This window comes from Heloderma suspectum, chromosome 12 (assembly GCF_057233095.1).
Source record: "Heloderma suspectum isolate Gila_16-S chromosome 12, 16-S_ref, whole genome shotgun sequence".
Lineage (NCBI taxonomy): Eukaryota > Metazoa > Chordata > Lepidosauria > Squamata > Helodermatidae > Heloderma > Heloderma suspectum.
This window is the reverse complement of record NC_139469.1, coordinates 16,245,206-16,257,432: the sequence shown is the minus strand read 5'-3', so window position 1 is coordinate 16,257,432 and position 12,227 is coordinate 16,245,206. Positions and strand designations below refer to the sequence as shown.

Genomic DNA, 12,227 nt, shown 5'->3' with positions numbered 1-12,227 from the left:
AAACTGCTAGGTTGGCAGGAGCTGGGACTGAAGACGGGAGCTCACTCCGTCACGTGGCACTCGGGTCTCGAACTGCTGTCCTGCCGACCCTCCAGTCTGCAGTTCAGCGTCTTAACCACTAAGCCACCGCAGCCCCAGCTGTAAGTTACCTGTGCTGTATTACTTCTCTTTTTTTGACGCGTTACAAGTTATATGCTTTTTCCACCGTTGCTCTTCACTGTTTAATCTAAAAACTAAAATCTATGGTGGAGATTCGGAAGGCATTTCCCCCAAAAGTCATTTTTATGAACAAATAATAATAATAATAATAATAAGCAGCAGCAGCAGCAGCAAACATTACTTTGGCATGTGCTGGGAAAATTTTCTTTATAAAAGGAACAATTTCCTTCTCAGAACTGATCATGCCGATAATCTCCATGTCATCCGTAAAGTCTAGTTTTGCGATTCCCTCAAAGCACTTCTTCAAGTGTGGCTGTACACGGAGAGGATCTTTGGTTTCGGACAAAATCTCCAACAACTCGTCATTCGAAAGGAAGAAGAATCTGTTCAAAATAGGTTTTAGCGTACACACGTCAGTTTGTGGCTCAGAACGGGGGTGCAGCGGACAGCACATCACTGACCCCTGACCTCGGCGGGGAGGGGCTACGTCTCAGTGGTGAAGCCCGTGTGTCACAGGCAGAGAATCTCAGTCCAATCAATCATTACCCTCTTCAGCTAAAAGAATCTCAGATTATGGGAAATATCTCAGCCAGAAACCCTGGGGAGTAGCTGCCACTAAGGATGGTGGAGAAATTCGTTCAGTTCGCATTTTAATTTTCGCACTTTCAACCCATGACATGAACCGAAACTCAGTTATTCTTCAAAATCTGCAGTTCTCCAAATTTTGCAACACAGTTCTCCAGTCATAAAATACATACAGAAAGACGTGTATTGGGTGAGTCATGTTCAAAAATGCATTATATTAAGAAAATTGCTTGCAAAACACATACGTATTAGGCAAAAATGCATACGAAATTGCATGTATTAAGAGCAAACAGCACTATGCTAGAACGGCCAATAGTCTGACTCAGTGGAAGGCAGCTTCTTATCCTTATTCGGGAATCTAGAAACCTGTTATTTAAGCATGGGGCAAGGCAATATTTCACCCCGTGCCCCAGGACAGCATTTCCCCAATTTTCACTTAATGAAGGGAGCAATCCTATCTGGGTCAACGGTCGCCTCCCAGCCTGGGGGCAACCGCCTATCCAGTGCAGGGTGGGAGGAGTGGTGAGAAGTGATCTCCTCCTCGCTCCCCCCTGCCTGGCTTTTGCACCTAGACAGCCAATTTTGGAAACAAACAGCACCCAACTAGTTAAGACACCTTTCAGCCACAAGCCAGCTTACATGCCAAAGGCCTGCCTGAATAAAAATGTCTTTGCCTGCCCACAGAAGAGCAACAAAGAGGGAGCCAACCTGGCCGTCCTCAGCAGAGAGTTTCCCACAATTGAATTCCCAGGTGTTTTGTGAGATTTGCACAGGCACAGAAATGGCACATTGCCTTTCAAAGAAAGGAATGCTGATTTCAAAAAAGTCTTATTGCTGGGAATATTGACACCAAGTCCCATGTCAGGACCTATCCCACAATACATGTATGAATCCAGTCACAGAAAGGGGTAAAAAACATGAGTGGATCCCAATAAACATATTGTGCAAGAGCTGAAGATTCCCATGCTTTTTGTATACCTTATCACCACAGCAAGCTTCAGTTTCAGCATCTGGAGTGGAGAATCTCAGTTTTCTGTTTTCTGTTTTTCAAACACCACCACAAGTTGCTAGTCCTTAAGGCTATGTGGTAATATACTTTTTAAAATATATGGGTAATATTGTGCTAAAACTCAGAAATCAAAAGGTGGGCCGATCATCACTTCTTGATGATTCTGATTGCCATCTACCCCCTCCAATCTTTATTCAGGCAAGCTTATTGTACACAACGGTTACAATGTTTGGGGCTTTTTAGTTTAGCGGGTAAGGAGAGTAAGCGGGGACAACAAAATCAAGATTTATAAAATTGTGTACAGTGTGGGGAAACTGGACAGAGAGAAATTTCCCTCCTGCTCTCACAACACTAGAACACAGGGTCATCCAATGATGCTGAATAGCAGGAGATTTAGGACAAACAAAAGGAAATACTTTGCCTACAGCACATAGCTAACCAATGGAATTCGTGTCCACAAGACATTGTGATGGCCACCAAACACTGCGATGACAATCAACAGGTGGCTTTAAAAAGAGAATTAGACAAATAAATGGAGGCTAATGTAATCATTGAATAGCTAGGGATGGGAGAACCAGGGATGTCTCAGCTCACCGAAATTCTCCAGACTTCACTTCAAAGCTCGGTTTGGTTCACTGCCATTTTCATTTGTGACTTGTTTTTCAGTTTCTTTGAATGGGAAAAGTGCACATTTCTGTGCACATTTTTGTAAAGTGCACACTTTTCCCCACTGAATGGTGAAAATGAGAATATTCTTAAAATGCACGTTTCAAATATGTGTTTTTCTAACATGATTGCAAGTTCAGGAAAGCGCCAACGTTTCTCGAAAAAATGCGCTCCCATTCAGAGTTGTGAACAGGGAAACCTCAGATGATTTGTGAACTGAAACGAAATTCTCATGCACCCCTAACTGGCTACTAGTCATGATGGCTATATTTATAGTACCTCCAGGATCAAACGCAGCATGCCACTGAATACCAGCTGTGGAACAAACACAGGGAGAGCACATGGCCTGCTAGTGGGCTTCTCAGAGGCGTCTGACTGGCCACTCTGGGGAAATAGGAGGCTGGCCTAGATAGGCCTCTGTTCTGATCCCGCAGGGCTTTTCTTTTGTTTTCATATAAACCTGGTCAGTTCTTGTAACGTCGGAAGGAGAAGTTCCCAGTACAAGGAATCATATTCTGTCAAGTGGCTCAAGGAATCAAATTTCTTAGCAACTATTCATTTGCAACAAACTGGGACTTGTTCACAAACATACCTCGGAAAAAATAATCTTTTCTTTTCCAAGTAAGTGTTCAAACCCTTCTGAATGTCTTCCAAGAGTATATTTGCTTCTTGAAGTCTGTCCAACATCTTTGGCTGTTCAGTGGCAATCAGAACTCTGGTGTCTTTCACCTATTTTTTAAAAGATTCATAAAAGAGTAAAGACAAGTTGTACCACCGTTTTGTTTTGTAAAAATGCCCATGTAGATTATATTATATTAGGCTGCATCGCAGCTTGCTTGCTTATTTATATGAGGGATTTTATACTGCTTTTAAGCAACTGTTGTCTAAGTGGGATATACACATAACAGTCAATCTACACCAATGCTGAATTCATTCACGAAGCGTGGATCTGTATGTAGGCAAAATGGTACCTTCAGCAGGCTTGGGGGAACCTCAAGGTTTGCAGAAGTACCAAACGCAAAACAAGACAACTTGGAAGAAAGAATCCTCAGCGCGGTGGGGGCTAAAACAGCCTTATGAGGATTGAGCATGCACAGTAGCCATAGAATGCTGACTAACTCTGGTGGGATGGATGGAAAGGGGGAGCGGGTGGAATGAAGCATCCTCAAAAAGGGCATGGCTGCCTGGCTGACTGACAAGCTGAACAGGAGCACACCAGCCTGCAATATTTTGTTGCACTTGTAGAACAGCTAAAGCCAACCGAAATCCAAATCGCAGTACAACAACAAATAGCAATGTGGGGGGCATGGACCACCTCTGGCTAAGGAAGGGGGTTACTCTATGGCCCATGGCTTAGGTGAGTAAGCTGTGGCAGGCCTCCGGATCATGTGCTCCCTCTCCCCTTTCCCTCTCTTCCACCTAAGCATGTGAGATGAGGAGGGTGAAAGCTTCCACTTATACTTTAGAACAAACCACAGTTATACCTTTCACATGAACTCAGGGGCTGCAGTTTGTTCTAACCAAATTAGTTCAAACAAATCAGGATCAAATTGTTGTTTCCTCCTTGCACATGAAGGAAGGGGAACTGAGAAGGGAAACATGCAAGCCTGAGGCTCACGGCAGTTCATTCATGAACATCAACATCTGGAGGGTGCCAGGTTGAGGAAGGTTATCTTAGACAATCAGCCTTCCCCAACCTGGCGCCCTCCGTTGTTTTGGACTACAACTCCCATCTGGCCCAGCAAGCATGGGCAATGGTCAAGGATGATGGGAATTGTAGTCCAGGATGTATGGAGGGCGCGAGGCTGGGAACAGCTGTGATAGATTGTCGTCCTCCTTAAATTTGGTTCCTACTACCGCCCCTGAGTGCAGGCTGGATCCCCTCCCTCCCGGCCTGTTTGTGAGCTCTGCCTCCTCAGAACAGGAGATTCACCTGTAGAAGCAGAGTACTACTGCTCCTTCCCATCTGACACTCCTTCCCGCTCCAAAAGTCCTCATATCTGGGGGCTCTGGTATGCATCCATTTGGCTCCACAGCTACCCTATGTGATAGATTAAGCTGAGCGGCAGTAGGGATGTATGGATTTTGTAAAATCCATTTTGTCTGCATTTCACAGATTGTCAGGTGCCTTTCATGCCATCCGCTCACTTATGAAATCAGATTTCCCCCCCAATTCCTCAAATTTATGCAAATTCGTACCTGCACAAATTCACATCTGCATGAATTCACACTTGCAAAAATGCACAAATCCCCCCCCCAAATGTGCAAATCCCCCCAAAATGTGCATTTTCATGCTTCAGCCAATGGGGGAAATGCACATTTCCGGCCAGTGGTTTTTTTTAAAATTTTACATATTTCTGTACAACTAAATTTGCATAAATTCCAGAAAGTAAAAAATCCAGTCTGCAAGTCCGTGGAATCCGTGCAATTTGGGAAAAGCTGGTCTGCTGTGAAATCTGTCGGTTGGATTCATGGAAAGCAGAACTCATTTGATTTCCGTGCAGACTTCTCCGACATCCCTAAGCAATGGTGACCCAGTAAACTGGATCACTGAGCAGCGATTTGGACCCAGGCTTCTCCAGTCTCAGTCCGACACTCTAATTGCTACACTGCACTGGCAGCGTGATGTTGGGTAGATAAGATATGCCACATGTAGGGAGAAGTGAAAAGGGGCAGGTGGGAAATGCAAAGTGCAAGTGCATAAAATGTACTTACTGCTTGTACCATGATGTCCTTCCAGTAAGTGTCCACTATCCCAAACTTCCTACCCTCCTCTGGCATTTGAGCAATGATGTCCTCAGAACTGAAGATGGGTTCTAGGTAAAGCCAGGTTGCTTGACATTTTAACCAGCTGTCTAAAATTTCCTGCATCAGAACAAGCTTCTCTTCCCACCTCTGTAAAGAGATCATTTCAATTTCAAGTCACCAAAAGGTCGTATTTTTAATTCTCACTCAGCAGATGAGCGGCAACGTTAAATAAAACGCATCATTTTCTTTTTTGTCCATACCACTTCATCAGGATATGTACAAAACTGTATGCTATCATAAGAAAAATGCACCCTTCGCCCTCTGCCGCCAGGCCTGATGAACATTTTAGAACAGGACTGGGCAGACTTCAGGCTTGAGGGATCTCCTTAATTTTTTCGTAGAACTCCAAGGTCCAGCGATCAAAGCAATGTGCGAAAAACTGGCCAGCTACACAAACCCATCACTATTCCTGATTTACATGAGAGGGATAATGAGGCTGCTAAGCAATTAGTACAAACCAGCCTTTGCACATAATTTTTTTCTTGCAACCTTACTGGCTATTGTTAAACTACTAGGCCAGAATTGGGCAACATGCAGGCAGCCCCTGCAACCCCCACCACCCCCTGGAATTTGGGAAGAACTCCCCACCACCATTTTATTTTTATTTTTTGCAAACAAAATGATGTCCAGAGCTGCAAAGGAGTGCCAAAAGGGTCAAAATTAGTTTGTTTGGAAGCTAATTTTGTACCCTTTGGAGACTTCATAGCCACTACAGGGTCAACACTAGTTTGCAAATAAGCTAATTTTGACCCTTTGGGCACTCCATAACAGCTCTGGATCCCATCAACACCCCCTGCCCCCTGTTTTTAGCACCTACAGAGCAGGTGTGTGGCCCATGGGGGGACCTGGAGGCCAAAAATGGCCCCCAGACCTCCCGAAGTTGCCCACAGTTTTTATTAGGAGTTTTGCATACTGATTTGTATTACAAGTTGGAAATCCTTGGTGTCTGATCTATTGCAAATCACGCAAAGACGAGTATCTCGGGGGCTGATCAAGACGTTTAAAATCAACTAATTTAAACAATTAAGTGATTAAACATGATAGTCCTTCTCTTCATACCAAAATATGTCTAGAGAAAGCACTGCACGGGAACACATCATAGAACAGACAATCCCTTTTCTACTTACCCGACATTCCGTTTCTATCGGTTTGATGAATGGAGAGCCACACATAGTCTGGGTCTTGACAATGTGGTCATCAAGCAAAAGCTGGATGTCATCGATGGATGACAGAATGCTGGTGTCCTATAAGGAAACCACGCTTAGTTGAGGCAAATTATTGAAATCTCCACTCACTGGGTCTTAAAATGGTATTATCACTCTATGCTCATCGTGTTATTCTTCTCTTCCCCATCATCATCATATATGATCCCAACTCCCTGAATGTGGATCCTTATGTAGCCACAAAACAGCACCATCCATGAATGAGAGGGAGGTATCAGCAGGTTGGGGGAACCTCAAAGTATACAGAAGTACAAAAATATTTAGGAAAAAAATTCTACAGGTGATGGGGGGGACTAAAACAGCCCAGTTTAAAAATGAAAAACAAAAAACAGAATAATGAGCACTGAGCATGCTCAGTGACTGTAGCAGCGGGGAGGGGAATGGAAATCTGAGGTGGTGGAATGGAGTGTCTGGGATTCTGAACGGGGAGCTCTTCACACTGCAACATTTTATTGCATCTCCCACATGCAATGCTCTAATTGTTATATTACAAGTTTTGTGTCATCACATCTGGATCGCCTATGCTTTCCCCTTGACCTCCATATAACACGTATCCCAGGTAGTGCTGTGCCGAAAATTTCTCCCTCATTTTTCTCAACCATTCTCATTCAACCGGATAAAAGAGAAATTGCTTTTGAAAAGAAATTCAATGGTGAAGAAATTTCGGAGAAATTCTCATGGGTTGGGTTTGAGTTTCTTGGGCTTACCTTACTTAGGAGGTGGCCGAGGAGTGAGCACAAGTGTCCTGTTTTTCAATGTGCAATCATCTCTCTGGCCGCCTGTAGCCTCCTCAGCTTCCCACACTTCAATTAAAGCCCAGTGTAAGGCCCCATGAGATAATTCCTCCCAGAGGGCTTTTTCAGATCAGTATGTGTAGGCAAACTGGGAGGCTAGCTGTGATTAGGTAAGCTCAGAAACACCACAAAAAGAAATGATAAAACATCCTGAATGCAGAACAACGGAAGCTTCTTTCATGGGCTGAGAAAACTTTCAGGAAATTGGAGGACTGATTTTCACAGAGCACTACTCCACCTCATCCCTGGAGCTGGACATCACACTGCCTCCACCTACACTGTGGTGAATGCAAACTGGGGCCAGCCTGCCAAGCCAGCTGATGCTGTTGAAGCAGGAAAACCCCCAAACTCTTACCAAAAAAGAAAGAAGCTGTGCTACAAGCCCTGCCAATGGGGAGCCCTACCTGGGAGAAACTGTTGAGAATTTCTCCTCCCCTGGAGAAATTCGGTGAAATTGTCTCCCAAATTTCTCTGCCCACAGGTAAGGTGGAGAAGTTCAGGAGGCGATTTGCACACCACTCTAATCCCAGGAGCGCACATTGCTGGTAGGGAGAAGCTCCTCCTCCAATGAGGTCTCCCCTGGGTTCAGATCCGCCAAGGACCTGACACATGGACGCCACTGTCAAATCATGAGCAAACCCACTGACTTCAGTGAAGAAACATAACTGGGAAAAGAATTAGAACAATTGTCCCAAACTGAGTAATTCCACAAGGGGGAAATGTACTCACTGTGTCCCTGTATTTTACAAAGCTAAAGCAGATGTTGGCCCATTCCAATTTCATTTTCTCCATGTTCTTCTCTAAGGAATACTCCTTGCTAGCTGCTGCTCCAATAGGCTCTATTCTAATGGAAATGGAAATTAGAAAATAAGTACAAAGCAATACATCATAAAGCCGTAGAAGCAATAAAGTAGCACTACAAGTTTTAATAGGCCAATTAATCATTTAAGGGTTTTTAAAGGCAGAGCACTGGGCAGGCTACTGGTACACCTCTCTCCTTCCTGTGCAAAAATGGTGGCAAGCAAAATGAAAAGATTTGGCATGGTGTCCTGGAAGCGGATATAGGTGTCTCACAAAATGGGAGGAAACTGGGTGGCTGGCAGAATGCAGGCAAAGGAGTATCTTCTTTGCCTTCTCCCATGATGTCCTCAGAAGACTGTGGGTGTTGCTCTCCACCATACTCAGACCTCAGATGGTGATTTCTCCTCTGAACTAGCATTAGTCCAAAGGGCTCTCTTCCCGCAGCTAGCCAAGCCCAGGTAGTTCTACAGGAGTCATTTCAACCGTGTCAGACAGTGCAGCTCCTTTAATTTCCAAGCAGATTTCCTCCAGGGAGGCGGGACTTCAGCCATGCCCCTCTCTGCAGAGGACCTATGTAAACTATCCTTTACCAACCTGGTGTCCTTCAGATAGTTTCAACTACAACTCCTATTACACCTGATAATAGGCTGCATTGGATGGAGGTGATGGGAGTTCTAGTCCAAAACATCATGAGGTTGGGGGAAGGCTCATGTAAACCATCCAGAACACTGCTGGAGCAACACCCCTAACTCTCTCCTTCTAATTAAAGGTGCAATCATATGCATGTTTAGACAGAAAAAAGTCCTACAACTCCGAGCATGCTCCAGGAAGCCATACTGGCCTGAGGATGCTGGAAGCTGTAGGGCTTTTTTCTGCTTTGCGCCCGAAGTCTAGCATCAGGGAGCTCTCCATGGTCCTGACATTCCTCTATCTAACCTACACCTTCCCATACCTGGGGAGAAGACTCCAAGGGTCCAGGAACAGGAAAATAAGAACCAACCTAGGCATAATTTATCTTTGCATTTAATGTGCACTTCTTTCTTTTCTTTTTCGAAAATGCAAATAGGAGACACGGAAAGGAGGGAGGGATTTATTATTATCAAAATATAGAGGGGAAGTTTAACTCTTTCTGCTCGTGCTGCTGTTGCTCCTGTAAAGCTGCTCATCGCATTGGGAAGAAAGCTCCGTTGGCATCCTGCCCCTTGACTTTTGCATAATCCGACTCTGTCCCCATACACTTACACCACAATTATATAGGGATGTCAGAGAATTCTGCCACGGATCTCAGTGAGGCCGAATGCCAGTGCATTCGGCCCCCTGAAATCTGTGGCGGAATGAAGCCCCCCGCCCCACCACCCTGCAAAAGGCGCGCAAAACGGAGCACTTACCTGGTGCTGTTCACGCTGCTTTGCGAATGGCGACCTCGTCTGCAGCCGCCATTCGCTTCCCCATTTAGGCCGTGATAGGCTACGTAAATACTTACGTAGCCTATCACAGCTAACGCAGGGACGTCATTTGCATATACGCCATTTGCGTTCCTGTTTTTTTGCTGTGATAGGCTACGTAAATATTTACGTAGCCTATCACAGCAAAAAAAGTGAACGCAAATGGCGGCCACCGTAGCCGCCGCCATTTGCATCCGCAGGCTCCAGTCACCTGCGAATGCAACCGGCCGGCGGCTCTGCGGAGTTGCCGCAGAGCAGAGTTGGCCAGGTTGGGATTTCGGGGGGAGGTGCGGAGTTCCTCCCCCCCACCACGAATCACCCCTGTGAAAAGGTAAGTGACTTTTGTACAACCCTACAATTATATCCATATTTAGTCAGAAGTAAGCCAAACTGAGTAAGGGTGCAACCCAAAACTCACTTACTAGGGCAGCCTTCCTCAACCTTCCCCATGCTGGCTAGGGATGATGGGAGTTGTAGTCCAACATATTTGGAGGGCACCAGTTTGGGGAAAGCTATACTGGGAAGGAAGTCCCACTGAACACAGTAGAGCTTACTTCTGAGTAAAAATGTACAGAATTACATGGTTTGGATCTGTACACAGGAACAGGGACCAAATGTACAGAAAGAACCTTTCTATAGATACACCCTGTATGCACACAAGCTCTATTCAGATCTTTTGCTGAAAGCATGGTGGTTGAAGGCACGGGGTGGGTGGGGGTGGAAACACAGGGTGCCATCCTGATTCCAAACCCCCATCCCCATCTCCACACATCGAGTGAGCTTGCGAAACAGACAAAAGCCAACACTCATTCCAGTTCTATTGCTCATACAACTGATTCACCAGCAGCACTTATTTTTTGAGCACAGGTGTAAACATGTGGGATCTCCCTGGGCACAAGCATTGCAAGAACTGGTTTCAGATCATTATGGAGCAGATCATTTGCTTCCTCACAAATTGTTTGCGCTGAAAATCCCCAAGTCATCTATAAACAGTTTCCTAATTTTCCTTCAAAACAAGCTTTACATATCTATCTATCTATCTATCTATCTATCTATCTATCTCTATCTCAAAAAGCTTTAAACACTTTCAGGAAATATCAAGCAGAAATTAAATGTCAACATTTTCAAGCATACAACAAATATTCAGTAGGCAGAAGATTTGGGTGTATTTCTTACTTTTCAATAAATTTTGATAGCCCGTATTCTAACATATTCATGAGAGAAGTAGTGTCATCAGGTCTTATCTCATATCCAACTATATCACTGATCTGGAAATAAAGGGTGGGATAGACAAATAAAACCATGAGAAACAGCCAGAAAAGGAGCTCAGGTAGGGATAATAATACTGGTCTACCTTACAACGTTGTTGTAACAAGTACTGAAATAATAAATGAAATACTCTGAAAAACATGATAGAAATGCTGAAGGAGGAGGAAGAGGAGGGAGGAAAGGAAGAAAGGGAGGAAGGGAAGGAGGAAGGGAGGAAGGGAAAGACAGTGTAAGAAATATAAATGTTGGTATTTATGCAGCTGAAACTTGCAAACTTTAGAATTAGAAAGGATAAACACGAAACAAACATTTTATAGAAAATTTATCTATTTTTGTTAAGTTTTGGTATAATAACATATAAGAGAATATGCAACCGTATGATTTATTGGGAATATTGTAAGGAGGAAATACTATGTCAGGTTATAAGCAATACAAATAATGATCAATTGACTGGCATGATAATATGAATGCACAATGAAAATATGTATAACAGTTGAAATAAGATTATATTATTTAAATAATAACAACAGTAATGAAAGTATAAGAAATATCAATGTACTTTTCCACTATCCTACATTCCTCACTTAGGATAAACTCCAAGTGGCTCATGGTACATTTTTATGTCAAATATTCACACATACACAGTGAGTGATTTTTTAAAAATGGGTGTGGGAATTTCTGATATGGTTGTTTATATCATGGGATATTGTTATGGGGAAGGTAGCCTTGAATTTGTTCCCCACTTTTAAAAGTCTACAGAGAGGAAGTGCTTACTCTGGGAAGAAATCCTTTAAAAAATTCTTTAAAAGCCCTTTCAATTGCCAAAAATGGTCTGGGTGTAGTTCAGGGGAGGGAATGTGTCCTTGCTATAAATAATGTCACAGGTAAAAGCCAATCAGTTCTCAATGGGGCCACCTTATACTGGGAAATCCAATGGCAATGGGAAGAACTAGTTGGAGAGAGAATAACTAATGAGGCATAGGCTAGGAAAAAGAGCTACTATCCAGTGGGAAGATGAACATATCCCAGGGTGTTGGACTTCTTTCAGCCCGAAGGCTACATTCAATTTCGGAGAAGCTCTTAGGGGCCACATTCCAGTGGTGGGTGGGGCTGAAGGCAAACAGGGTGGAGCCAAAGGCAAAGGGTGTGTGGCTGAAATACCAATAATACCAGCATATTTTAGCTTCAAGCTCTTACTGCCAGTAACGAAGCTTTAGGAGAGGAATTATAACCTTTCAGAATGGGAGGAAGACACACACAAAGGCCAGGAAACTACCAAACAATTCATAGTCAGGGGGAAAGGGACCGTAACATCTCTGGAACTAGGGATGTGCGAACCCAACCCTGTCCAGGTTCTCTGGGCGCTCGCCCAGCCCCTACCCCTGCTCGCCGGTCCCCGGACCAGGCTCAAGCCCCTCCTGCACTCAGCAAGCAGCCCACACTCACCCTGGAGGCCTCGTTGAGCTCT

At 44.2% G+C, this 12,227-nt stretch overlaps 1 protein-coding gene across 12 annotated transcripts in view; it reads right to left on the bottom strand.

Moving 5' to 3' along the window:
* The window catches only part of DNAH3 (dynein axonemal heavy chain 3), a 184,430-nt gene that overhangs the window by 78,012 nt on the left and 94,191 nt on the right, over nucleotides 1–12,227 (bottom strand). For all 12 annotated transcript variants that reach the window (XR_014785546.1, XM_084818522.1, XM_084818521.1 and 9 more), the window contains 6 exons: nucleotides 10,667–10,758; nucleotides 7,974–8,088; nucleotides 6,355–6,471; nucleotides 5,135–5,314; nucleotides 3,012–3,148; nucleotides 341–542 (listed from right to left, as the gene is read on the bottom strand). Coding sequence is in view for 11 of the 12 variants with exons in the window: in XM_084818522.1 (XP_084674648.1) it covers nucleotides 341–542; nucleotides 3,012–3,148; nucleotides 5,135–5,314; nucleotides 6,355–6,471; nucleotides 7,974–8,088; nucleotides 10,667–10,758 (843 nt within the window). In the remaining variant the exon portion in view is untranslated. The remainder of the gene's footprint in view (nucleotides 1–340; nucleotides 543–3,011; nucleotides 3,149–5,134; nucleotides 5,315–6,354; nucleotides 6,472–7,973; nucleotides 8,089–10,666; nucleotides 10,759–12,227) is intronic.